This window comes from Meles meles, chromosome 10, assembly GCF_922984935.1.
Source record: "Meles meles chromosome 10, mMelMel3.1 paternal haplotype, whole genome shotgun sequence".
NCBI lineage: Eukaryota > Metazoa > Chordata > Mammalia > Carnivora > Mustelidae > Meles > Meles meles.
The window spans coordinates 80,408,815-80,436,800 of NC_060075.1; the positions used below are offsets into that span (position 1 = coordinate 80,408,815).

Consider the following 27,986-nt stretch of genomic DNA (forward strand, 5'->3'; position numbering starts at 1 on the left):
ATGCGAGCACCAAAGCTTTCCTCTGGAGGACTTACAGGAGGGCAGACTATATCACAGGCAGTGATACAGGGCACCCATGAGTCAAATGCAAATGATCCCTGCTTCAAGACCAAGAGAATACATAGCAATATAGATTTGCTGATTAATCAAAATTACAAACAGCAGAGAAGTTTAAGAAAAATAAAAAAAAAGAAGCTTTCCAAGAACAAAAACATTAAAGATTTGAAAATTATATTACTCAGTGTCTTCTTTTATTTAACTTTTTATCTTTATTGAGATATAATTGATATATAACCTTGACTGTCTTCCCTTGGTTTTATATTTTAAAAACACTCAAATATTTAGATGTTGCTCTTGGTCTTTTTAAATGTTCATATGATCTGCCAGGCTTTTGACAAAACTGCCAATAATGGGATTTTTTTGAACCCACTAGCATAAATTTATTTTTGATGTGTTCTATATAAGTAACCCTTTTTAGAGAAAAGATTAAAAAAAAAAACACAGGATTGTTTTGACATAATAGTAAACTTTTCCCACAGCAACAACTATATATCGGTTCCACCACGGGGGTCGCTCAGCTCCCGTTACACCGCTGCGATATTTATGGGAAAGCCTGTGCAGAGTGCTGCCTCGCCCGAGACCCTTACTGTGCCTGGGATGGCTCTTCATGCTCTCGCTATTTTCCCACTGCGAAGAGGTAGGAGAAATACCAGAAATAAATACAAATGTTTGCTATTTATCTTACTTGAATCTGTTTTTAAACAGCTTTCTTCATATAAGTACATCACCTTTTTCTAATGAATGAAGAGTGGTTTAAAGGGGTTTGGGGTTTTTTTTCCTTTCTCTTAAATAGTCGAAACAATCAGAAAAACATGTATAATTATAGTTGGGTACCAAATATAATGGAACAAATGGTTTTAATAAATTACTGAGGGAAATCTAAAACATTACAGTAATGTCCTTGAATGTTTACACTCGGAAATTATAAAGTTTTCCAACTTCATTTTACACAGGGGGAAAAATGAGGGCCAAAGCCACAGAGAAAGTCAGAAACAGAATCTAAACTGGGCCATGTGCCTTTTGACCAAAATGCTTTCTCTCCAAAAATGCTCTTCCTTTTCTATCCAGCAACATTCTATCCTGGTTTTAAATTTTAATAAGGCAATTTATGTCATTGGATGAATGGAAAATTTGCAAAGAAAGGAATTTATTTACTTTTAGAGTTTTAGATAGTATACAGGGATTCAATTATAAAAAGTCAAAAATATTTGCAATTTTAAAAGATACTACATTTTTTGTATAATGTTGACTAACTAGCAACCTATATCTTTATTTGACCCAAAATATGTATTAATTTGACCCCCCAAATTTAAAGAGCACTGTATTACCATAGTATCATCTTGTGTTTGTAGTGTTTGAACTTGAAATATAAAACCACATGATGAAATACCTATTTGTTAATCTTTGTATATATTACACAAATATTTTAAGCATATTCATAATACTTAAAAGCATCTTTTTTGGACATACTTAAAAGTTGCTAAGATATGCCTAGAAGCTATCTAAAATATGTTTAGATAAAACATAGCTATACATTGCTGTCTAGGAGATTGTGGGCATTAGGAACAGACATTTGATTATTTGATACAGTACTGTCGAGGAGTACTGTTATCCTTCAGGGAACTCTTAGACACATCCTAAAAGTTGTATACAAACTGGGTTTGCTTATGCTTCAAAAAATAAAAACACTTTCTTAATCTGACAAAATATTCACCTCAACATACTCTCTACAGCAAACATATGGCTACCTTTCTCTGTAGATATTTACTAGTATTTCAGAAAAAAGCAATGAAAGATGAAAGTAATACACAATATCTTGCTAATATAAACCCAAAGATTAACAGTATGCACATCAGCCTTTTGAAACCTAAAATAGAAATCAGAGTTATCAAGGTCCACTGCATTTTAGGAGCAATAAAATTTGTTTTATTTTTTTACTGTAGTTAATGTTTTACAAGAAGCTGTGATGTGGATCTTTTTCATTGCTACACAAGCTGTGTTCTACATTTGAGTCATTTAACATGTTTTGAAAAAATTCTGGGGGAAAGGAATAACCCTAATATGTACTTAAATCTTTTGATTACATACTTCAGATAACATTGGCTGTAGTGTTAAATTGTGTACAACTTAAATTTTTCATATATAAAATTTAATCAGTCTATATAGATTAAAACAGTTATCTTGTTAATATTAAATATAAGTGTAGTAGTAGCTAATTCCATTTAATAAATGCAATTTCCTTAAGCCTTCAATATTCCCAATTAAAATAACATGTTTATATTTTTTCATAAACCAACGGATTTTGCTAGAAGTTTAAATCTGAAACAAAAGTTTAGTTTGGAGATAATATGTTACTGAGTAAAGAAACCATGGATAGTTTAATAAATAGGAATATGCAGTTTTTATAGCAATAAAATTAAATTATTTAAGGTTGAACTTCTGTGGTTCTTAATATCACTTAGATCTAGGTGCTTTTAATATTGGAAAACATAAAATTCATGCTTGAATTAAAAATGAGTACCATTACCTTTCCATGTGGAAGTATATATTACCTAAATTAGCAATAACTCATTCAAATTTTAAGCTTTTTTTTAACAAAAAAGAAGATAAAAATGAGATAACTACATCTATAAAAAGTTAAAAAGCTGTATATTATATATTTGAAATATGTTTATTGCATACCTACAATTCCAGACTGAAGGAATTATCATTAACACATTTTTGTTGTGCCTTGAAGATTTTACTTAATCCAATTTCATGTGTCTTTGAAAAGGATGTTTAGAGGCAGGCCTCACAATTTATATATTCCTTGTGATGGCTTTTTTCAAAAGCCTAAATGGCAATAAAAAATGCCTTCCCAAATGCTTTGTGGTTCGTGTTTCACAAGTTCCCTTGTTGGCTCAATTTTGAAATGTGCAACATCTGTTTGATAGTCTCACCAATTCTACAAATAGAAATCTATAAATACTTTAGTCTTCTAAATTTATGAATACAGTAACAACTTCCATGTTTGCAAATCTCAATGGCCTTTGTGAGAACTCTTTTCAGGGGTGGTAACCAACTTTGCAACAAGACAATATTAATTAACATTGACACAGAAAACAGTTGGGCCAGTGTCCCCAGTCTTTTTCATTCTGTTATATGTAGCCAATCTCCATTTTTAGCCCCTTTCTCAATCTCCACATCCTGCTTGCACTGAGATAGCTAGAGACAACCTCCTTCCCAGTCAACCACCAACAAAGTAAAGAAAGAAGACACCCAGAATGTGTTGCAACCAGTATGATCTGAGCAGCAGTATGTAGGAAGAAATCTCTTTAGATTTGTATAGTAGGGGCGCCTGGGTGGCTCAGTGGATTAAGCCGCTGCCTTCGGCTCAGGTCATGATCTCAGGGTCCTGGGATCGAGCCCCGCATCAGGCTCTCTGCTCCACGGGGAGCCTGTTTCCTCCTCTCTCTCTGCCTGCCTCTCTGCCTACTTGTGATCTCTCTCTCTCTGTCAAATAAATAAATAAAAAAAAAAAAAAGATTTAGATTTGTATAGTAAATTTCGCTTTTCTTAGAGGTGAGTCCTCCTTCTCTCATTTTCCTCTGACAGGAGGCAGACTTGCTCCACAATATTTGTTACCGCACTTCTTCTTTTATTCATTTCACAGGTAAATCAGTCTGCAGTCATAGCCGTAGAATCATGAAAGAAATGTTTTATTAAAAAAAGGTTGATATGACAAACAAAGAGAAAAATTCAAAAGTAACTTAAAACTAGATTGCATAGGGATGCCTGGGTGGCTCAGTCAGTTAAGCGTCTGCCTTCAACTCCGGTCATGATCCCAGTGTCCTGGGATTGAGTCCTGCATTGGTCTCCCTGCTTATTGGGGAGTTATGCTTCTCCATCTCCCTCTGCTCCTCTCCACCACTCTTGCTCACTCTCTGACAAATAAATAAAATCTTAAAAAAATCAATTTCATAGAATTAATACTTTTAAATTTAACAAAAGTCTAGGTAAGGAATTACGTATAAGTATTAAGAGAAAGAAAACAATCGTCAATTTTAATTTTCAAGCTCACTCTCTCATTAGTGAACAGAAAAAAGAAGTTTAATTTGTATTATTGAAGAAATGGGTTGGTATTCTATATTTTGTGCTTTTTCCTCAGAATTTAAAATGTTAAGAATTTTAGAGTTTCCTGATGTTAGATTCTTCCTGATTGGCATCAGTTGTACATAAACCATGAGTCTTCTGCTATAACTTTGAAAGACTTTACTGCATTGTTAGTGCATTTATATATTATTTTCCATTTTGATCACCTGGAGACTTCTCCTACAGGTGTAATGAGCTGCTTTAAAAAAAATTCTTTAGTCCGATACAGATGCATGTCTTCCTGTAAGCTCCTGGTGTCTTTGATTTTTGATTCTTCTTAATTCTTGTGACAAATTTGAAGATGGAATAAGAATACAATAATGCCTTTTAAATGTAATTGTTTTAGACGCACAAGACGACAAGATATAAGAAATGGAGACCCACTCACTCACTGTTCAGACTTACAACACCACGGTAAGTTACAACACTTTCATCTTTCAACCTGCTAATACCAGGGTAAGTCATAAGCAGTAGTGTGTACCCACACATGTGCATTCAGGGCACACAGTGGTACTGGAATACTTAAGGAGATGCAACTGAAGAGAAAGGAAATCTAGAAGAAAGAAAATTCTGAAGAATACTAAACGGTGAATTTTGCTTTTTTTATTGCAGATATGATAAATCCAAGTTTTTTTATTACAGATATGAAATGCTTAAATTTCAATTTTCTACCAAAAAGAAGCCAGGTTTAAATACATGCTTTCCTATATAGTAGCAACTTGAGAGCAATAGGCAAGAGAAATATTCATTTAAATATATTAAAGAAGAAAATGTAGCCTTAAAATAAGCCATTCAAATTATTATGGTGATGATGCAGCCCTTTTGTATTGTTATTGGGTATCCTAGTCAAGTAGAAGATAATCCCGCTATCTTCACATTGATTTTCTAGTAGGATATTCCCTTGAACTGGGATTTAGATTGTTTCATTTTATGCTTCCTTAAAGATGTCAAGTCCTAATTAATATCCAGTACTTAATGCTGGAATATCAACCAAACTTCCTTCAAAATGCAGTAAAATTGTAGTATATCTCACTCCCCCTATTTCAACCCTTTACAAAAACAATAATGAGGTTGTGCTTCCCTCTGCTGGGAAGACATATCAATGACATCACAGCTAATGAACAATTCATAGTTAAAAATAGCTGAAATACAAAATGTAAATATTTTATATGTAATTGAACATAATTACCTTATTAACTTTTTTGGTGTCTTTTACATTGATCTTAAAAGAAGGTCTAATATTTTTATCAGTTAACTTGGATTTGATGCACTACTTCTGTGTATACAATATTCACATTTCATGAGTGTTAAGAAAGAAAACACACTGCAAAAGTAACACCCCAACATGCATTCCAAAACCTAGCTACCTTCCGCAGGTCAGATCCCCCTGTCGTGTATCCTGTACGTGCTGGTATCTGATTCATGAAACTCACAGGGCTGTCTGGGGATGCCAGTAACATAGGTACCCACAAATTGAGCCTATATTTGGGGTCCATTTTGTTTGCACAATTTCTTGCCAAGGACTTTACTGTCTGTTATTGTTCTCATTATAAAGAAAAAGGATACCACTAAACTGGAGCAAATGTCATGATTTTTTTGTGTTTGTGCAGGTAGGGTACATTATTGACATATCCTCCTTAAATTTTTCACATGGCATATTTCAGTTGGACAACCAAACATTAACTAGTCTTGAAGTAATCTATTTCATGTACAAATATTGAGTTATGATCAGCACCATTTAAGCAATACAGTATTATGAATTTAATTTGTCATATTAAAGAATCTTTTTGTTTAGATATGGAGAAGCTAATGATAAAAACTGCAAGCAAAAGAAATAGGACAGTATAATTAGAGCTCATTTCTGATCAGACTTCAATCTCCATATCAATATAGACTTTGCTATTTTGCTCATTCTTATTTCTAGGGTTATAGCTGATGGAATTATCTTGAATATTATGGATATTTAATACACTTTTATTGAATGAATCTAAATATTTGAAGCTACAGCACAGATACTTCCCTTATTGTTTTTGATTTTCAGTAAAGATTTAAACTAAATAGCATCTATTATTTATTGTGAAAATGACTTAAGTCATACACTGCTATTAACACAACCATATTTAAAAATAGATCTTTCTTAAGAAACATCATTGACCAATCAATTAACTAATAAAAAATGATTATACACTACTACTGTAGGATACTATGCTATGTTTTAAAGATTGCTGGAGAATTACTGTAGATATATCCATTTGTTGAATAATCCAGTTCCTTCAGAGACCCACTTGGTGTTTTTTGAAAATGATATATATGCTGGAATTATGGGAATACATATAATCAAAGAAAAGCTGACCAAAGGCATATTTTTTAAAAAGTAAGACTGTGTATAAATAAATGTTGACTGTTGAATGAATGGCTTTTGGAGAGTGCTTCAGATTTTGAAGTTCTGTTTTGATGAAGTTAGAGTGATGAAAGCTTCTAAAAATTGAGAATATAGAATTGCTTAAGTGTAGAAAGTAAAGTGAACAGGAATCATTTTTTCTTTTGATACTTCAGTCAAAATAATACAGGAAAAAGGAATTGCTGTGGTTCAGTGTTGTGTGTGTGTGTGTGTGTGTGTGTGTGTGTGTGTGTGTGTAAACAATGCTACCCAGATGCATGTGATATATGGGAAGAAATGGTAAAATAGTCCCAGAAGTTCAGCAGAAATAAAACATTCCCTTTTTGAAGGCTTCTTTATTCCTTGTCTCCTTGTATTACTAATTAACCAAACATGAAAACCATATACCATAGATTACGGTAAATTTCAAATGTTTGGAAACTAAGTCAGGCATTCCCGTAGGGCCAGGCTGAGTCTTACCATTAGGAACCATTGAATTACCTTAGAATAGGTGATGTCTATTTTTGAAATAAAATGGGCAAAAACCCAGAGCCCAGCCCAGTGACATCATGTATGTTGTCTTGCTAGTGTCACATCTCACATTGAATAAAATATATGTGCTCATATGGAAACATACAAAGATATGAGATGTTTTCCCAGAAAACTGCTAAGCAACTTGAAGCCAAATTATACACATCAGGACAATCAGTTCCAGCTGTAATGGTAAACATATTCTGTAACACTCTATATTTTACATATCCTGAGGTTTTAATAGAGAGACTATATAAAATAACTCTGCATTAAGGTGGAAGAAATTTCACTCTCGATGAAACCTTTAACACTCACTCAGCTCTTGGCTCCCTCTTGTGTAAAGGCAGCACTAATGGGGAGCGGGCCTAGGTGTCACATAGAAAACTCCAGCTCCACCTTCCCTTAATCTGGCACACTCTTTTCCGTCACTAGTGGCTATTCACCTAGGGAAATTTTAGTATGAAACCCTAAATGTGTATGTGCTGGCAGATCTTGTCTTCTCGCTCACACCTCATACAGAATGCTAAAGAGAAACTTCAGGTTGTTTCCATTATGTTGCTCCCTTCCCTAAAATAACTTATGCACCAAATTGGAGCTTGTCCGACTTTGTCTCCAAGAGCATGAGTGGCTGAGTCAATTTACCATTCTCCCTTCTTTACTAAACAAGAAGGAGTGGTATTATGATCTCCATGCCCAGAAAGGGACAAACCATATATAACAGCATTTAAAAAGGTTAACATCATCTTGGATTTTTGAATCTTTGAAATATTTTATGTCCTCACTTTAGTTCAGTACCGTCATTGAGTTTTGCTTTGTGTTGGTTCTCTTGGCTGTTCTTTGTACATGCATTTCCCTTCTAGTGAATTCAGTCTTCTTAATTATCTCTGCAACTGGCTCATCTCAATTTATGTCTCGATTGGCATCAGCATTGTTCCAGAATTTCATAAAACATCTTTGGCAATGTCATCTTTGTGGTCTGCAGAGCTGTAAACTTAGTATTTTGTAGCAATGCTAATCTGGTCTCTGTTTTAGCTTATTTTATACACATAGAAATTCCAACTGAATCTGAGCATTTAGCCCCAAGAGAGGCCTCAAAACGATAGATGAGCATGATGTCAGCCCTAAAAAAAAACAAAAACCCTTAACTTTAATAAATTACCAAATTGTATCAAGTCTAAGATGTCACTGAATATAAGATGCACCATTTTTTAAGGACTGCTAAGAAAGAAAAACTGCCCAAGATGGATACTCTAACAGTGATGCCAGCATCAAGCCAGCTTACAGTGTTTCACTATTAGTGAAAAGAAGAAATAAACTCCCATGAAGAAGACAGCAAGGACATTTGCTTGTTTCACCTATAATCATGGGTAGAAAAGGGGAAAACCACTTCTTGAATCACAGGGTGATACTTAAAACATTTACTTTCTGAATTCACACCAGCAGTGTGGACCAAATACCTCAGACAAGACTTTAAAGAGGTGTCAGGGGTGCCTGGGTGGCTCAGTGGGTTAAGCCTCTGCCTTCGGCTCGGGTCATGATCTCAGGGTCCTGGGATCGAGTCCCCATCGGCCTCCCTGCTCAGAAGGGAGCCTCCTCCTCCCACCCCCCCGCCTGCCTCTCTGCCTATTTGTGATCTCTCTCTGTCAAGTAAATAAATAAAATCTTCTAAAAAAATAAAATAAAATAAAGAGGTGTCAGGTTAGGAGAGACACATGTATCTGGCCAAAGTGAAAGTGAAAACAAACTCTTTCCAGAAGAAAGCAATTCGAACTCAGGTCAAGAACAGCTCTAAGACATATTCTATTATCAGAGGTATTAAAATATACAGTGTACATTCTAGAATGAAATTATTACAGTATTATCTTGTAAATAGGCAAATTCAATTATTCATAGTATAGGTGTGTGAGACATGCACACACACACATACCTGAATAAGAAGAGGTTTGAAATATTTTGTACCATCATTGTTCCTTACTCAGTTTTTAAATGTCTTAAGAGATCACCCAACTTTTTATACACCCATAATTTAACTGTTATAAGGTTTTTAAAGCATGCTATATTGTTTAAATTCCAAAAATAAGGGAAACATATTAAAATACAAGATGGTATTTTCATTATTGTTTATGGAAGGTTTCTGCTTCAGTATATGGGTGTTTTCCATCATCTATCATATCTCTTGGGAAGAAGTAAATTAAAGTCCATGTTTCCTGGTGTTTAAATGTAAAAATTCCTATGGTAATTTTACTCTGCCGTATATTTATATATGTTTTCTTGGTAAAACATTTGCTATAAAATCATAAAAATAAAAACATATGAGATATTCAATATAGAATAAATAAACATGGTAGTAGGTATCTTCATATTGGTTGTGCTTTTTTCATAATGGAATTTCAGTCTGTCTTATACCAAGAAGCACTACAGCCTTCCAGGAACAAAGGTATCAAGCATAAATGTAAATGCAGTGATTCAAATGGCTTCAATGTTAACTTCATAACATATCAATTTCATTTCCATATTTTAAATTAATTTCTAAAAATTAACATACTAGTGACCACCTCTAATACAATAATTACCTATGAATAGTAAAGTTAAAATACCCTGGTCTTATCTGTCTGCTTGTTTATCCATTATATATGCCAACAAGAACATTTTAAACTAACATCCACAGGAATCAGTGGGTCGAAAAAAGATGGGAAACTACTTGAATTGTAAAATTTTACGTGCTGTATTTTGTTTGGTAATTATTTCCCAGCACCAGAGACAGATCTTAATTTAGGAAATAAAACAAAGTAGTTTAAAATCTGATATTTTCACAAGTTGATAAATTTTAAGCTTAAATTTTCTCCAGGGTTTCATAATTGAGTCTTTTTTTGTACTTGACAGATGCATTAAGCACATGGACTTTAATACATACATATGCATGCATGCAAACTCACATTCAGCTAGTTAGTAACTAGTTGGTACAAGCATCATACAAAACATTGAAGAAATATTGTACTAAGCATTTTATCAATAAACAAGCAGGACCCCTGTTATATAGCTTAGTATATACCGTAGAACTTGTTTTCAATGTACTATAATGTATGAGATGATTAAGTCAGTTTTAGCCATCTTAATAATCTGGTCCAAAAATATACATGAATGTTAGGGATAAATGAAATTTTTTGTCTTCAATTTTATTTATTTTTGGTATTTTATACCTTCCCAAGATTTAACTGATAAAATGCCTTTTTATCTACTGCTACTTAAAGGGGGATTATTCCTTCATTTGAAGTCAAATTAGGTTCTTTCCTATTGATAAATCACCATTTATATTCATGTTCTAGAAAAGAACATCTAGAATCTGGTAAGGAAAATCTAAGTAATGATGTTTATACTTAAGAAATGCATTTTTGGGGCACTTAAGTAGCTCATATATTAAGCAATCTGTCTTCGGCTCAGGTCATGATCCCAGAGTCCTGGGATCTAGCCCCGCATCTGGCTCCCTGCTCGGCGGGATGCCTGCTTCACCCTCTCTTACCCCCCTGCTTGTATTCCCTCTCTTGCTGTGTCTCTTTTTGTCAAATAAATAAATTAAATCATTTAAAAAAATTTTTTTTAATTTAAAAAAATAAGAAATGCCTTTTTGTAGTCTTGTGTGTCACCGAGAGCTTATGAGCAACATTTCCTTTTGTCTTTAGTTTAGCCTTAAGTTCTTGAGAAAAAAATTTACAATGTAAAATATTAACATTACAATTTTAAAGTTACAATTACAAATATAAATGATAAAATTTGATGAAAACAACTGGAATTAGATTTCCCTTTATGTAGTTCAGCAACTAAAAGTATTTGTTAAATATTTAAAATAATTTGCAACCATTTCCTCCTGTCCTAAATTAACTTTTACTAGTACTTTCATTACTTATGAAGTTCAACTTTAAAAGAACTTTCAAGGGGAGAACATCAAAAATGATAACAGAAATTAAGTAGTTGAATAAATACAGGGTTTACTATCCCACCCATCTCTATCTTTTCTCCATGATATCACATTCTTACATTATTAACATTTCAATCCTGGGAGACATTTATGGGGTTAAAAAGGAGAGTGAAATAAATGGAAAGCTGAAATGTGATGCCTTCTGTTTCTGCTGTATTGGAAGAGAATCAAATACTAAATAAGGCCTTTAGCAACATGATATTTCTGGCCAAATGATGGATATCATGACTTTTTGTTGTTACAAAAGGAAGCAATTTATTTAACTTCTTTCTTTCCTCCCATTCTTTCTGGTTTATTAGCCTCATTTCATTTCCATAAATTATCCCTCTAAAGGAGGAAATGATTAATTGAAGATTGCTTCCTTAAAAACATTATTTCTTGTCATTAACAATGGCGATATATTGTAACATTGTGTTATTCAAACACACTGTGTTACTTTTAAAATAATTTTAATGTTTGTTGCTCTCAATTATTTTCCTTTAACTATTCAGTTCAACTCATGAGAATTCATTATGCCAATTTAGCAACTAACTCTATCCTTCTTGTCTACTGGTAATTTTCATAACAAAAGTTTATATTCAAAACAGTTGCTTTCTAACTGTGAAATGTATTTTAAAATAGATTAAAATGGGATTGCTTTCTTTCTGGAAATGTACAGAATTACTCATTGGCATAGACATCCTTTGGACTGATAGGTGTCCCTGAAGATGTGAAAATGTATTCATATGATTTCTCTAATCTCTTGCTCTTCTTATCCCATATTTGGAATTTTTTATTTTGGAGTATACTTGATTAGCTATCTTCTCCCACCATATCTCAAATCAACTCTTGTAACATTATAAAACAAAAAAATTTAGAAGATTTAAAATGTTTACATTTGCCAGGGTGCTTTAGTAGCATATTCTGTCATAATCAAGGTTATAAACCCTATGCCCTTTTTAACTGATTAAACTTTTAACCATTTCTTTTATGTAATTATGATAACTCTGTGTCTGAGGATATCAAAGGTGCATGAAATTTCAGCTTTAAATGCAGTGTAAATAGTTACCTGGATTTTCCATTCAGCAATCAGCCAAGGGTTTATGACTGCCTAGTGCCAGGATTATAAAACATATTGTATGGAGGAAGACAACCAGATTAATAAATAATCATAACAAATAAGACTACATGTGTTCTAAAACTATATGTAAACAGATTTTTAGGAAGCATAGAAGAGGAAATAGTTTATTTGATGGTGGGCAGGGAGTAGGATTGATGTTGGGAAGCAGTTCATAATTTGTCTTACTCTGAATTCTCAATAAAGATTTTAAGTTTTGAATTAATAGTTGAAACTATCACAAGAACAACAGTAACAATAATAGTACCTCACATATTTATGACTGTTTCTGTGTCCAGGCATTATACTCTTATTTTTATGTAGATACATTTTTAACAAGAAAAAAGATACTAAAAAGGGTTATAAAAATTTTATGTTGTCCAAAATTGCTAGATGACCCAATAATATATTTCAGATGATGTGTAATTGTTTGATTAAAAACAAGGATAAGACAAAGATAGCAATAATGTCACACAGACAAACAGGTATACTGACAGAACAACCCAGACACAAAAGGAGAACATAGTCATCATGAAGTTCTAAGGATAGAACGTAAATTTGTCTAATGAGTTTTTTTAGCCAGTGGTAAGGGGAAAAACTGATAAAAAAAAAAAAATGAGCCACAGAGTTAATTCTTTAAAAAAAAAAGTCAGTTTTTCAGGGCACCTGTCCAGCTCAGTAGAGCATGTGACTCTGGATCTCAGGGTTGCAAGTTCAAGCCTCATGTTGGGTGTGGAGCCTACTTAAAAAAAAAAAAAAAAAATCAGTTACTCAAGAGAATCTCAATAATTCCTAAAACTAACACCAGAAAAAAAATCTCCCAATGTGAACATGAAGAAAATAGTGCATGGCAGTGGACAACATACTGGACAGCATTGTGACATAAACATAGTGAGCACATCAATAGAGTATTCCTTCTGGGCTTCCTCAGCATAGGTCAGAAGGACCCCGTCCAACACAATTCACAAAAATCAGTTATATTATGAGAATAACCCAATGTGTTCCATGTAAACTGCTCTCAGGTCAATTAGTTTAATCCAGAGGGAGATCCTAGTTTATACTTACCCTGAATATGCAAGGTTTTCTATCCTTTCCTATCCTAGTCCTATCTTTAATCAACAGTGTTTTTCTTGGTTGAGCTTTTGATTTATATTGGATAATTGTAAGTTCGGTAATGTATGCACTGAAAAATACTTAGCCTATAGCTGTACTATGCTACCATTTCAATATAGAGCTGTTTGCTTTAATAAAGTCAAAATGATAGGAGCACCTGGGTGACTTAGCAGGTTAAAGCCTCTGCCTTCGGCTCAGGTCATGATCTCAGGGTCCTGGGATCAAGTCCCGCATCAGGCTCTCTGCTCAGCAAGGAGCCTGCTTCCTCCTCCTCCTCTCTCTCTCTCTCTCTCTCTCTCTGCCTGCCTCTCTGCCTACTTATAAAATAAATAAAATATTTAAAAAAATAAAGTCAAAATGATAGTATGTTTGGCTTCCTAAAGGGAAAAAAAACTGAAAATCTAGTAAGACAAGAATCAAAATATTGTCACTGTTTATATTTTTTAATAGAAAGATAGAAACAGAGACAATGATTAGGGGGCATAGGAAATAAAGGCAGGAGAAAGAGAAATAGAGTGTTATCAGAATTCTGATGTGTCCTATGTTGTACAACATTTACTCAAGCAGTTGGGGTAGAAGGATCAGGAAAGGAAATGGATAGTTATTGAGTGCCTTCTAATCGGTCTAAAATGTTTATCGGGTATCTGTTTATAAAGTTTCAGGTATGGGGAAATCAATAGAAAAAATGCTTATAGGGGGCGCCTGGGTGGCTCAGTGGTTTAGGCTGCTGCCTTCGGCTCAGGTCATGATCTCGGGGTCCTGGGATCGAGTCCCGCATCGGGCTCTCTGCTCAGTGGCGAGTCTGCTTTCCTCTCACTCTCTCTGCCTGCCTCTCTGCCTACTTGTATCTCTCTGTGTCAAATAAATAAATCTTTAAAAAAATAAAAATAAAAAAAATAATAATGCTTATAGGTTGTTATATCTGAGCACCCAAATATATGAATGCTTGCCTGGGACCAATTTAAAATGAAAATTATGGCCCTAAGTTAAAATTTGCAGATGATAGAAACATTGTACTGTAGAAGAATTAATAGAAACTACTGTATTCAGTGGAAATTTAGTTTTTGCAGTTGTTACTGATGGCAGCAGAATCTAACAAAACATAGAATAAGAGAATCTCAAACCAAAGAAAGACAGTAATACCTATGCATACCGACTCTAACTGATAGTTAATATGGCAGACCTTGTAACTTCATTGCTCACTAACTAGAACACTTTCTTTTGCTTTTTTTATTTGGACAAAAGAGAGAAAGAAAAGCCAAATTTAAAGGGGGGATGAGTACTGGGGCGCCTGGGTGGCTCAGTGGGTTAAAGCCTCTGCCTTCAGCTCAGGTCATGATGACGGCGTCCTGGGATCGAGCCCTGCACCGGTCTCTCTGCTCGGTGGGGAGCCTGCTTCCTTCTCTCTCTCTGCCTGCCTCTCTGCCTACTTGGGATCTCTGTCTATCAAATAAATAAATAAAATCTTAAAAAAAAAAAAAAGGAGGGAGGGAATGAGTACTAAAGGTGTTGGTGAGAGTAGTTATCAAGGCAATGTAAAGACCCCTGGACAGTGAACTAAATTCTCCAGTTGTGGTTCTTACTCAGGTGGAAAACTACCTGAATGTCATGTTTCTTGAAGAACTTCACGAACTATTGCTATTATAAACTAAAAGCAACTTAGTATAAATTCTTGATTAAATCAAATACCATCTTATACTAGACTGTACTATAAGTAGCAGATTAAATGGTTTCTTAAACATAAGAAAATATTTACTGTTAAGGGACTTTTGAATGTCTGGGTGGCTCAGTCAGTTAACCGTCCAACTACTGTTTTGGTTCAGGTCATGATCTCAGGGTTGCAGCATTGAGCCTGGTGCATCAGGCATTAGACTCTGCTCTGGGCGTGGAGCCGGCTTTAAGATTTTCTCTCTGCCTCTTCCTCTCTTCTTTCTCTCTCTCTATCTCTCAAAAAAAAAAAAAGAAAGAAAGAAAGAAAGAAAGAAAAAAGAAAAGAAAAGAAAACGTCTATTTTATTTTTAAATTTGTTTCTTTTTTGTACACTGGGAAACAGTTGCTGTCACCTCAAGAGAACCTGAGAAACTAAAAACTGAACAGGTTTCCCAGGATTAGAAGACGGGTTAACAGAAAACTCGCTATGGAACAGATAGAATGATTAAATTAATTGGGAAGAAGACAATTGGGTGAATATTTGAAAATGTACCTACTGGATGTTACATTTATATTAAACTCTATACTAAGCTTTCTTTTTTTTTTCAAGATTTTATTTATTTGACAGAGAAAAAGATCACAAGTAGACAGAGAGGCAGACAGAGAAATAGAGGGAAGCAGGCTCCCTACTGAGCAGAAATCCCGATGTGGGCTCGATCCAAAGACCCTGAGATCATGACCTGAGCCAAAGGCAGAGTTTTAACCCACTGAGCCACCCAAGTGTCCGTATACTAGGCTTTCTTATTATACAAGGTACATTGCTCTTCCTTACTGTGTGTCAACTAATCAACCAAAGGAGCTCAGTGTTTGCAAAGAAGAACTTATATATTAAGATTTTTACAGATATCTCTCATAACTTAGGTGAGAGACAAGTCAGTTCTTACCATAAAGTTCTACAAGAAAAGTAGGCCTGGATAGGCCAGAAGATACTGCTGGATCATCATGTTGTTTGCTTCTAATTTTAATTTTTTTTTTTTTTTTACTGCTTTATGCTGTCACGTCTTATGAGTCATTAATATGTAGAGATTGAATGAGAAGTCTGCCTAAAAGTTAAAGGATTTTTGAATTAAAACTTTTTTACTTTTTTTATTTTATTGGAGTAAGAACACTTAATGTGAGACCCACCCTCTTAAGTTTTTGAAGTGCACAATACAATATTGTGCTCTGTAGTACACTGCTGTACAGTAGATCTCAAGGTCTTACTCACCTTGCATAACCAAAACTACATACACATTGACTAGCACCTACCCATTTCCCTTCCCACCTCCATGTCCCTTCCCACCTCCCACCCCCTCACTCCCCCACCCCCCGGTCCCTGACAACCACCATTCTAATATCAGCTTCTAGGAGTCCGACTATTTAAGGTATTTTATGTAAGTGGGATCATCATACAGACTTGTGCTGTGACTGGCCTATTTCATTTAGTTTTCCCCAAGGTTCATCTGTATTGCTACATTTTGCAGATTTCCTTCTTCTTCTTTGTTTTTTTATAAACTCTAAATAGTATTCCAAGTAAAAGGATTTCTAAATCAAAGTTCAAACTGCACAGCAAGTAGGGAAAAAAATGTATCCACTGACCTATGTGACAAGGTACTCTAAACATGGTATCACAGGAGATTTTCCAGTGCCCATTAGGCAGAGAGATTCAGTTCATCTTTATCCAGGGAAGCAGATATCTTGTATATTAGCACACAACATGTGTCATATCCATTCATTCAATGATATACAAGTAATTTCAGAGGGAGCATTAAAAAGACTACCATATTCAACATATATACTGACATACAAAGATAGATCTCCAATATAAAAAAAGAAAATTTGACTTGGGATCAGTTAAATGTTGTTCCTTTACATTTCAGTCATTTCCTTTTTCCAGGGTATTGATCTGTTAAATAAGAAGGGACAGATACTTCCCAACTTTTTAGAAGAGTTTCATTTCACAGTTTAGGATGATAGAAAAGAAAACACTGAGATTGACCTCCCTGGGGATAGCAAATGGAGGCAGAACGTCCACCGTGGCAGGGTGATATTAGGAGTTGGTGGACATAAACTGTATACAGGGGTTAGGTAAAAGCAGGATTTTGGAGAGCTTTAAACCTAGTGAGAGCAAATCATGTTGTCTGTGACAGACAAAAATTCTCAGTTGATTAGAATGAGAGTAAAATTGTCAAAGCAATGCCAAAAAAGGTGGGGGGGGGCATTTTTTTTTTTTTAATTAAAAATCTAGCTGAGTTTGAAGTAGAGAGCAAAAAATTTTCATCTGTCTACACTGTCAGCCCTCCATGCATGTGAAAATATATTTATTATTTTCTAAATTAATTTAATGAGTTCCAGATTGTACAGGATGTCATAATGGAAACAGAATTATACAAGATAATAATGGCATTTTTTTTTCCTTCACTAAATGAGTTTTACCTAGACTCCCTGTGTCCTACTTTTGATCTTAACTGTGTTTCATTTACCACATTGAAGGAGGTTACATAAAGGGTAAAATAATAGAAATTTAATCAGGAAACAGGTTTTCTTATTGCTGCATTTTATTATATACTCTTGCCATATTCTTTAGCCTAACTCTTGAAAATAATAGAAGATGTATCATTTTAAAATAAGAACAATTGAAACCATATTTATAATTGTGCCTCTTTCTTCTGAGCCATCCCAAACATTTCACACCAATTGATCTTCAGAACAACCTTGTAGATTATTTAAGGGTTATTGGTGGGAAATATAAACATCCTGAACCCTACCTTCTGTAAAATACTAAATAAATATTAATGGCTGGTGAATTTAATTTTAAGATGAAAAACAAACATAAAGAGGCAACATAATTTCTCAGAAACAGAGTCTTGTTCCAAAAGTTCAAATAACTTTTCTGCTAGAGAATAGTACCATATGAACTGGTCCCGTTAGTGAGGGCATAGAGTTTTACAGTTAAAATAATTTCTTGGAGAGTATTATCACGGCATATAAAGATGTATAGTTAAACTGCACACATGACTGCTTCTTTTACTGTAATGCTATTTTCTGGTAGACAAATCTCTGTATATGCTTTATATTACTTATACCAATATAATTAGTCTATTTAGGCAGGCACTTGAGTTTTGTCACCTTACATCTGTGACATTTCTGCCATCCTAAATCAATTTGGAAAAGACACCCGACTAGGCAACAAATTTGTATTCCGAATTTCCAAAGAAATACTTTGGAAAGTTGAGTTTACTTCTCTAATGTTTCTTCATTTCATTTCCTCATCACCGGCCAGATAATCACCATGGCCACAGCCTTGAAGAAAGAATCATCTATGGAGTAGAAAATAGTAGCACGTTCCTGGAATGCAGTCCAAAATCACAGCGAGCTCTGGTCTATTGGCAATTCCAAAAGCGAAATGAAGAGCGAAAAGAAGAGGTATAGGAATGAACTTGACTGGATTATTTCTAACGCATAAGGTTAAGTGACCCCAGCATGGTTGACTTGAGGGTGAAAAAATACAGTGAATCTCTTATCTTTTTCTTAACCCATCAATAGTCCATTCATTAAAGGAGCATTCCCTCAAGGTTGATTTTAACAGGCTTTGTGCTAGGAGCTGGAGGAACAAAAGTAAACTGATAAGACTTTTGTCCCAGAAGCCATTTGGGAATGTGTAGTTGAGAGTCTTCTTTTTCCTTTTAGTTGCCCACAAAGCAATTTGTTATCTATGTTTGTGTACAAAAGAAAAAAATCCTCTACTAATTTTAACTATTGTTCAGTTAATTCTGCTGTCCAAACATGTTTTCTTTTCTCTATTAAGTTCCTCCTCAAATGGGGAGAAAAGGTTGGAGAATGGGAGTAGGAGATTTAGGATGAAGGGTCTGTCATCCCAGTATGAACTATGATAGGAACTATGCATGTAGCATCAGACAAATCTTCCTCCTCAATGTATTCATTTATTCCTGTGTAAAATTAATGAAATGTACACAGAAAATCTCAGTGCTCTGAGCCTTTAAAGCTTTTTAAAAGTATATAAAATAAGGGTAACTAATCAGGTCATGTAGGTGATTGGTAAATGTATTCTGTGCAACTTTATAAACACAATCTGAATATAAAGTTTAAGATCCTCCCTTGCTTTTTTTTTTTGACATTTGAAGCATCTTTAAAAAGGTAATCACATCACACAAATGTCAAAGTTGATTTTATACAATCTTATACCCTCTCAGCTTAGGGTTTCAGAGACGTCTGTTGTAAACTATATCCAAATTAAGAGGGAGGTTAGATATATTCAAGAGTGCATCTTCATATTTATGTCACATCTAAGATTTAGAAAGTGGGTAATTATTAAGCATGTAGTCCTTTGCTTTCCACTGCTTGCTGGACTGCTGATTTTTAACTTTTTTATATCTTCTGAGTTCATGCTAATGCTGCATTGTTTTCTGATATCATGGTTCTGTATTTCCAAGATTTGCTGTTAACTTTCACCTATATTTATATACCTTCTTTCAAGTTTATAAAATAAAGTATGTCTTTATCCTCTCATTATCTTGAATATTTTAAATTATTATAATGAAATCATATGAAAAAATGTATATAATGAAATTATAATGAAAAAAATGAAATTATTATAATGAAAAATTATATTAAGACAGTAGACACCCAGTATTTTGTAACGCATCTTAAAATTGATTTACAGAAATTTCTAACTCCTTTTCTGATGGATAGCTGCTATCATTTCTCTTAAGCTAGACATTTATTAACTGTTAAAGTGTGCCTCAACACGTAATCTAAATTTTTACTGAAACAGAGTTCCAGAACTTCTCTTTCTTTAAATATGTATATTTTTGCTACCATTTCTCTTCTGCTAGATCAGAGTGGATGATCACATCATCAGGACAGAACAAGGCCTTCTGCTGCGTAGCCTGCAACGGAAGGATTCAGGCAATTACCTCTGCCATGCCGTGGAACATGGATTCATGCAGACTCTTCTTAAAGTGACCTTGGAAGTCATTGACACGGAGCATTTGGAAGAACTTCTCCATAAAGATGATGATGGAGATGGGTCTAAGACCAAAGAAATATCCAACAGCATGACACCTAGCCAGAAAGTCTGGTACAGAGACTTCATGCAGCTCATCAACCACCCCAACCTGAACACAATGGATGAGTTCTGTGAACAAGTATGGAAAAGGGACCGAAAACAGCGTCGGCAAAGGCCAGGACATAACCAAGGGAATAGTAACAAATGGAAGCACTTACAGGAAAATAAGAAAGGTAGAAACAGGCGGACCCACGAATTTGAGAGGGCACCCAGGAGTGTCTGAGCTGCATTACCTCTAGAAACCTCAAACAAGTAGAAACTTGCCTAGGTAATAACTGGAAAAATGCAATATACATGAACTTTTTTCATGGCATTATGTGGATGTTTACAATGGTGGGAAATGCAACTGACTTCCCCCAATTATAAATTAAGTCCATGAGTAACTTTGCTAACAGGCTTTCCTCCTAATACCAACACCTAATAGAGGTCAGGTGAACGCAGATGTTCACTTTAGCAGACTTAAATGTTTCCTATGAGATTTCATTGTACAGGTTTCGCTTTCTTCTTTGCCTGAGAAATAAAAATGTCATTTGCCATATTGCCATCTAAAGAAGAAAAACTGCATCAGCAAAGCCATTTTATTGAACTAAAAAGTTTAAAATAAACTGCATGGATTTATGAAGCTGATGAATATTCCAAAATATAGTTGGATTCAAGGATATTTTTTTGTCTACCAGCACTCATGTTTATATGTACTGGAGGAGTAAAATGATACTGAATGAAATGGTCTGTGGAAATATAAAAAACATAAACCATCCATCATCCAGAAGAAAAATGGAATACACTGATCTACTACTGATGTCTTCTTTCAGCTTTGATCTAAAGATGTATTTTATTAAAACTATAATTTAAATGTACCATGACAAATATGCAGTAAAAATTAGCTCTTTTCTAAGCTAGAGTAGGTTTTTGTCTTACAGTTATTGTGCTACATAGTTTTTGTTTTAAAAACTCCAATCGCGTGCTGCTTTTTTCCAACATTGTGTTTTTAGTTCCACAAGAGGGATAGCGGGTAGTGTTCAAGAAACACATAAACATCATTTACCGCTGTTTCCTGAAGCCTGCATATAAATTAGGCTTTATTTCTCTGAGGAATTCAGACAAATAACACCTCCCCCTTCTTTAAGTATTATCGAAAATTAAGTTTAACTTGCATAATGTTTTCTAGAAAATACAGAGCATTTAACCCGCAAAATCAGAAGATGCAAACTGATTTGTTAAATGCCTTGTGTTGTACCTAATGGATCAATGAGGAGAAAAGGAACTGCATATTTCATGAAAAGAATAAGCATTGTTTAAATATAGCATTAACAAAAAAACTCGTAATTCTGTGCTTAAAAACCTGCACGATATTTGAGACATAAAAAACTCCCATGATTCCTTTAGGAATCACATCTCTGTCACTCAATTTTTTTTGAAAAAAGATCAGTAATATGCAGAACAACTTCTTAAAAGCAAATTTCCCAACTCTGTTTACCTCTGTATCAGCTGTCTTTTATCTCATCTTGTTTAAAACAATTATCTGTCTAAGGAACATATGATTCGTTTCATGTTGATGGGAGCGACTTTTATACAAACTGTTTGCCAGGGCACAGCTCACACTCGAAACATGTAAAACTTTTTGTTTCCTGCAACAATTTATAAAATAAGGTAAAAGCTGATCAATAAAGGACTTGCCTTGTTCCTTGTCCTAACATGATTCCTTGAGAATCATTGACTTCAAGATGTATAAGACCTTCAGCATTATGATAGTTTTCTCTTGCACTGCACTCACCCTTCCAGGAAACCCTCCCTAGATCCTTCATCATGCACAAAAATGCAAAGGAAACATCATCTTGCTAATTAATGAAAGCAGCATTGAAATTCTAACTCTAGCTGTCTTGGGATTCTAATTAACTCAGCATTAATTTCTCACCTCAGACTACAGTGAATTTTTTTAAAAAATTCTCAGCTGAAATATTTCACAGATGGAAGCTCATGTTTCAATTTTAGTGATTTGAATAAACAATTTGTTAATGCCTATTCCAAATGAAAGCCTAAAAATAGTCTGCACTCAATTTTAGGCTCCATTGATGAATACAGTGTTACTCTTAGAAATACATCCTTAAATGGTATTTGAATTTTAAATTATTTGAAGGACATATTTCTGTAGAGAAAAAGAAATGTTTGAAGTACTAATCAAAGATCAGAGTACTCCAAAAATAGGTAATTCTTTTATTTTCTTAGACTATCTTAACTGTGCTAAAATTTGGTGTTGCATTTCCTTCGAAATTTGTGGCTGAAACAGATTTATTTGCAGTAACAAATATCTTAATTCTTATTAGTCCTCAAAACAAATGGATCTGAAGGGCTACAGATTGAAATTGTATGATAACTTTAGGGATGCCTTCCAGTGTCTGACTGAGTTTTGTTTAGCATTATGGAAAACCCAGAGAAAGGAAGTCTAAACTTCAATTAAAAGAAACAAAAGAAGCAAATCTCTGGCATGTCTTTATAAACCATCAGGTCTGAGTTTTCAAAGAAAATTATAGATATAACTAGCAGATAGATAACTCTTAGTACAGTCAAACTCTGCCAATGTGTATTGAGGGGGACATTTTGCACGAAAAAATAATGTCCTATTTGATTAAGTTTTTCTAGACTTTGGCAATCTGCATGTATCATCAGAGTTGGAACTTTGTTAAGAGGCTCACATGACCATAAGCAAGTTCTGACAGCAATCTTACGATTGGAAAAAGGTCATCGCAGCAGAGAAATCTGGCCCAGTTGAAATCCAATGTAAAATGTAAATGCATGTAAATGCACACTCAATGCTACTTTTATGTACAATTTAGTGATTTTCAGTGGTATGTGTTTAATATTTTTGCTACCTACACATTAGGCAAAAGAGATGTAAATACTTTTGAAAATAAGAGGAAGGACAGTGAACTACAACTTTATATAGGTTCTCCATTTCAGTGTGTTCAACATCATCCTAAAATGCAAGATTTCCCCACACAGGTGACAAGGGGGGTTATGTCTATTCAAGGACAGAGGCTGTGTGCCCATTCAATAAGCATGTTTTTTTGCCAGGTAGTAAATATGTTCCATATCTGTATTTATCACTGCATTTCAGATGGGAACTAGAAAACTGGAGAGACAAATGTAATGAAACTGCTGCTGTAAATTATTCCTTTTAGCATGTATTCAGTTGCTAAATACACATTTCTTCAAAATATTTGAATCAGATGTCTTTACTATTCCCTGTAGCATATGGTGTCAAGGAACATAAGTTTTAAAAATGCTGAGAATGAGAGTCAGGTTGCTACCTAACAGATTTCTTCATTCTAGTCTTCTGTGAACTGGGTTCTGTATTTATGGGGACGATGTGCATTTTGATGCCCTTTAACTTAAATAGTTATTTTTGTCATGCCTAAAAAAGGACATGTGGGGATGAAATTATAATGTGTCATTATCATGATCAGTTTGGTTTCATTCAGGCTCTGCAAAGAGGCCAACAATTGTTACTGAAATTGCCTATCCTTAAAGTTATAAGGAAGCCTTTTATTAATATGAAGTGATTAGTATAATATTTTGTAATCTTTGTTTTATGAATTCACTTTTAAAACACAGTTTGCATTCAAACTTTAATGGAAATCATCCAATTTGATGGCTTCAAAGACAAACTTAACAAACAGGATTCAACATCATCTTACTGCATTATAGTGTCTTAGATATAAACTGCCCTAGTGCCGAAGCCATCCATGCTTTTTATTTTAACCTTGTAGTAATAATTCAAAGTCATTGTTAATGTTTGCAAAATACATTTCCATAAAAAAGAAAACATTATTTTTCCCAAAGTTTGCAAAAGCCTATTAGTTTATCTGATTTCTAACAATTTTTATACTAGTTAATTAAAGAAACACACTTTTTTAAGGTTAATACACTAAGAGAACTGTAATTGAAGAGAGAATGGAGCCACGGGAATGGAAGAGCCATTTTCACAGGCAACCTGACCAAAGAAAACAGCTTGGTTTTTATTTCAAATATGCAAATGCACACAGGCTAAGGTAGAGGTACCAGATCAAACCCCAGTGGAACAAGGTGATTTTGAATATAAAGAAATTGGGCTTCTGGACACTTTGAACTTTAGTTTCAAAAGTGTCTTTTGAACAGACTCCTACCCGTTCAACTAAATTATATTAGTAGAGCTTGTCTGTCTCTTATGTGCCAGGCACTGGTAGGTGATGAGGGTAGTAAAACAACTTACTTGGCAAGCCTTTCCCGTTTCTTCCATCTCTAGATGAAACTAACCACCTTCTCTGCACTAAATCTGTGCCTTGTATTTACTTTTTCGTTGCCACACTTATCACAAAGGTGTCATTTCTTTGTTTACACCCCCATCCCTTTCTAGACTGAAAGCTTCTTGAGGGCAGAGTTTGTATCTAATTTACCTGAACCCCCTCCCACCCTCCTGCCCCAAGTACCTAGCATGATGGCTGGCACAGGAGAAGCTCAATAAATCATTGTTGGAAAGAACCGGGTCACAATGTGAGTGTCACATGAATAATGTCACATGCAAACTCAAGATAAAAGTGCTGTGGGATCCAAGAGGAAGGAATTAGTTTAAAGAGATCGTGGAAAGCTTCAGAGCGTAAATGACATGCAATCTAGGAATTGAAATACAAGTTAAATTTTCCCAGATGAAGTAAAAAGGGCAATCTAGGCAGGGAAAAAAAAAATCAGGCGAATTGAAGAGAGGTATGAAAAAATGCTTTTATTGCGGGAACAGGTATTCCAAATAGAGTATGGGGTTCATAAAGAAAAGTAAACTGTCCCACTACTATTAGTCAAAACAGTGTATTCATTTGATTTTTCCTGGACTTTGGTTTATTGCCCTCTATTTGTACTCCACAATTCTCCTCTCTGGCAATTGGTATTATTCACTCTGCTGCTTTCTACTCCCTACCCCCTTCTGCTCTCCCTCCCTCACTTCCCTCTTACGTGTTGACCTCTTTTATCTTTACATCGCTGGAGTCATAGCACTTGGCATTTTCAAACTAATCTTTATGCCATAATCTCCTTTCTAGTGCAACCAACCTTGCTTTTGTGCAATTTGGAACTCAGAGGAACAGCTGGGAGAAGATAGCTTTGTCAGGCTGCTCTTACGCAGTTAAAAATAAAAGCTTCACTTATGTATCACCTGCCTTTAACATTGCCCCACTCATCTGTGTTGGACCACCTGGACACAGGTCCAACATTGCCTTGCTAATTAATAGGGTGGCCCACAGACCAGACTTCCTCAAAGACGGCATTAAAATATGAAGCCTGTGTTTATTCAGTGAATACCCTAGATGGAGTATTTACAGCTAAACAGTGATGCAGGTGAAGTTAGTGCATGTAGTTGACAGGCAAAGACTCCTAAGTAAAAAGAAAAAAAGGAAAAGAAAAAAATTAAGATAATGAGGGGCTTAGCTGCATCTTGAAATTGTCAGCTGAACACCACCATTATATTAAACTGTCAAGCTTTTTCTCACATAACAAAAGACTGTATTTTATTTCTCTTAATCTAAACATTATACTTGTAGACACACTGTTTATTTATGTAGTACCTAAGCAAAAGTTTTCATAAATGTGTGTAAGTCATCCCAGTTTGGGTAATTCTGAATTCTCAACTTCATCCTCTCTTTGTAAATCTCACTGAAGCATTAGACCTCAAGTAAATACAATTAAAAAAAAAAATCCCTGTCATTTGTGTAGCTCAGTTCTTAATGTTTTGATTGTTTTGTTGACGGCTAATTCCAGAGAGGCTTAAACTGTTTTAGGCAAAGTTGTATGTGTAAAATCAAGCAGCTTTTCCACTTTAGGAATTTTTTTATTATACCTCAAGTTTTAGGAAGTTTGCATTCTTGAATGTCAATAAAAGAATGACACTTTCAGTAGTCTTCAAATATTTTCGTTTTTGTTCACTGTTTTAAATTGCTGATAAATGTCAACAAATGAATATAGTCCTCTATATACCATTTGATAAATTCTACTTGAAATTACATACTGACTAAAAATGGTAAAATATGATTCAAATTTGAATTGTTGGCATTTACCAACTTCAGAAATACTGCTTATTCTCTTCTATGCATCACTTTTGACCTTAATAGTTTTTGTTGAAATTAGTTATGTTTGAATTGGTTGAGGATGCAGGTTAAATTATTACTTAGTGAACAGTAATACAGCATCAGAAATAAAAACCAGCACCCATATGAAAAAAGTGTACTATCAAAGAGTACATTGAATTCTTAAAATTGTGAGAATATTTATTCAGAAGAGTTTGAGTAAAATATTCATCTAAGATTATTATATTATTAAAATAATAGTCTAGTCATTTAGGAACATGTCATTTTTAAGATTTCTCCTTTAACTTTATTCTTAACCTCTCTAGAATTTACAAAACAAACAAAAAATTCCCTAGGTTACAAAATCTCTAATCATTTAAAAAGTAACATATGCTGTTTCCCCCAGTGGAGACTGGAATATAATTTGTAATTGTTTCCATATTCGTTTCTTCCTAAACTCCCCTTTGTCATTAGACAATGTTTATTAAAATTATTCATATCAAGGAGCTCTGTATTCATTACTGAGAAGTAATATTCCCAAACTCGTTTAAAGGAAATGTTTATGCATTGTCACAATATTGTCCAGTTGATATCAGTACATATAAATCTAAGTAAAAACTATAATATATTTAATTGTATTATACTATAATTTAATATTGTAATACGTATAAAATCAATTAAGCAGAAGTATAGAGCATTAGTAAAGCCTTACTAAAGGTACTGCTTGGCAATAGTAATGTTACATTTTTTTATATGACTTTATAATGTTCAAGGTATTTTTGTGATCTCATTCGATTCTCCTTATATGAAGTAGGGCAATTTTATTATCCCAGCTTTGTAGGAAAGAAAAATTAGGAGTGGCTTACTTAGATCTAACACTTAGCAAAATGTAAAGCTCTTATTACAATCTTGTTATTTGATCCAATTAGAACAGAAATTTTTTATCACCACATTAGATCATATAGTGAAAATAATCTATTAAACTTCTAATGGATTGCCCCTACAGTATGCTTTATTTTAGTTTAGATCATCCAAAAGCAAGGTACATTCAAGGAAACAATTTATTGACTTAGGCGCTTGGTAACATAAGCTATTAGTACAGAAAATGAATGAACCAGTGAAAAGTTGGTCAAGTGTTCAGTTATGAAACACGAATTGATGTCTGTCATTCACTTTCTCTTAAAAAAATTTTCGAAGAAAAAATATGGGTTTCTTCATGCATCTTACTTAAATATTTGAAATGAAGCAAAAAAGGGAGAATATTTTAATTGATACAAGATGAGCTTTCTTCACATATTTGACTCTGTGACCAAAATAGGAAAAAAAAATAATTTGGGAATCATATATGCATTTAATGCATTTATAAAGTCTGCTTTTATAAATGAAAAATATTTATTAGATATACCTCAACTTTTGAAAAACAATGTAAATATCCTTACAATAATTTAACATATCAAGGATAATATTCCATAAGTAAACTTCAAAAATTATTGGCATTTTAATAAAAATATATAACTGGATCAACTTTATATTACTTTTCATGAACTTGCTAATTCTTGGTATGTAATAATTATCAATACCTATGTCTGCAAATGCCAGAAGAAATCCTATGTAGATTCTCATTTTTCAACAGTAGTTAAAAATATGTATAAATGTATTCAACTTAAATATATGCATATTTAAATAAGTTATGTTTTTATTTGGCTCATATATCTAGATGACAATTTAAAATTACTGTTACTATTAAATTACTGTGAATTTTAAAATAATAATTTCCAAAATTTTCTTCCACCTCCAACAGTATCTGGCCTATCTCTCTCTCCTTACAGTTA

General features: G+C 34.0%; 1 protein-coding gene across 3 annotated transcripts in view; it reads left to right on the forward strand.

Moving 5' to 3' along the window:
* SEMA3A (semaphorin 3A) overlaps nt 1-25,898 on the forward strand; it is a 331,236-nt gene extending 305,338 nt beyond the window's left edge. For all 3 annotated transcript variants that reach the window (XM_046021446.1, XM_046021445.1, XM_046021447.1), the window contains 4 exons: nt 540-697; nt 4,538-4,605; nt 18,260-18,402; nt 19,833-25,898. In XM_046021446.1, the coding sequence (XP_045877402.1) occupies nt 540-697; nt 4,538-4,605; nt 18,260-18,402; nt 19,833-20,288 (825 nt within the window). In that variant the 3' untranslated portion in view covers nt 20,289-25,898. The remainder of the gene's footprint in view (nt 1-539; nt 698-4,537; nt 4,606-18,259; nt 18,403-19,832) is intronic.
* Nucleotides 25,899-27,986: the final 2,088 nt, after the last annotated feature.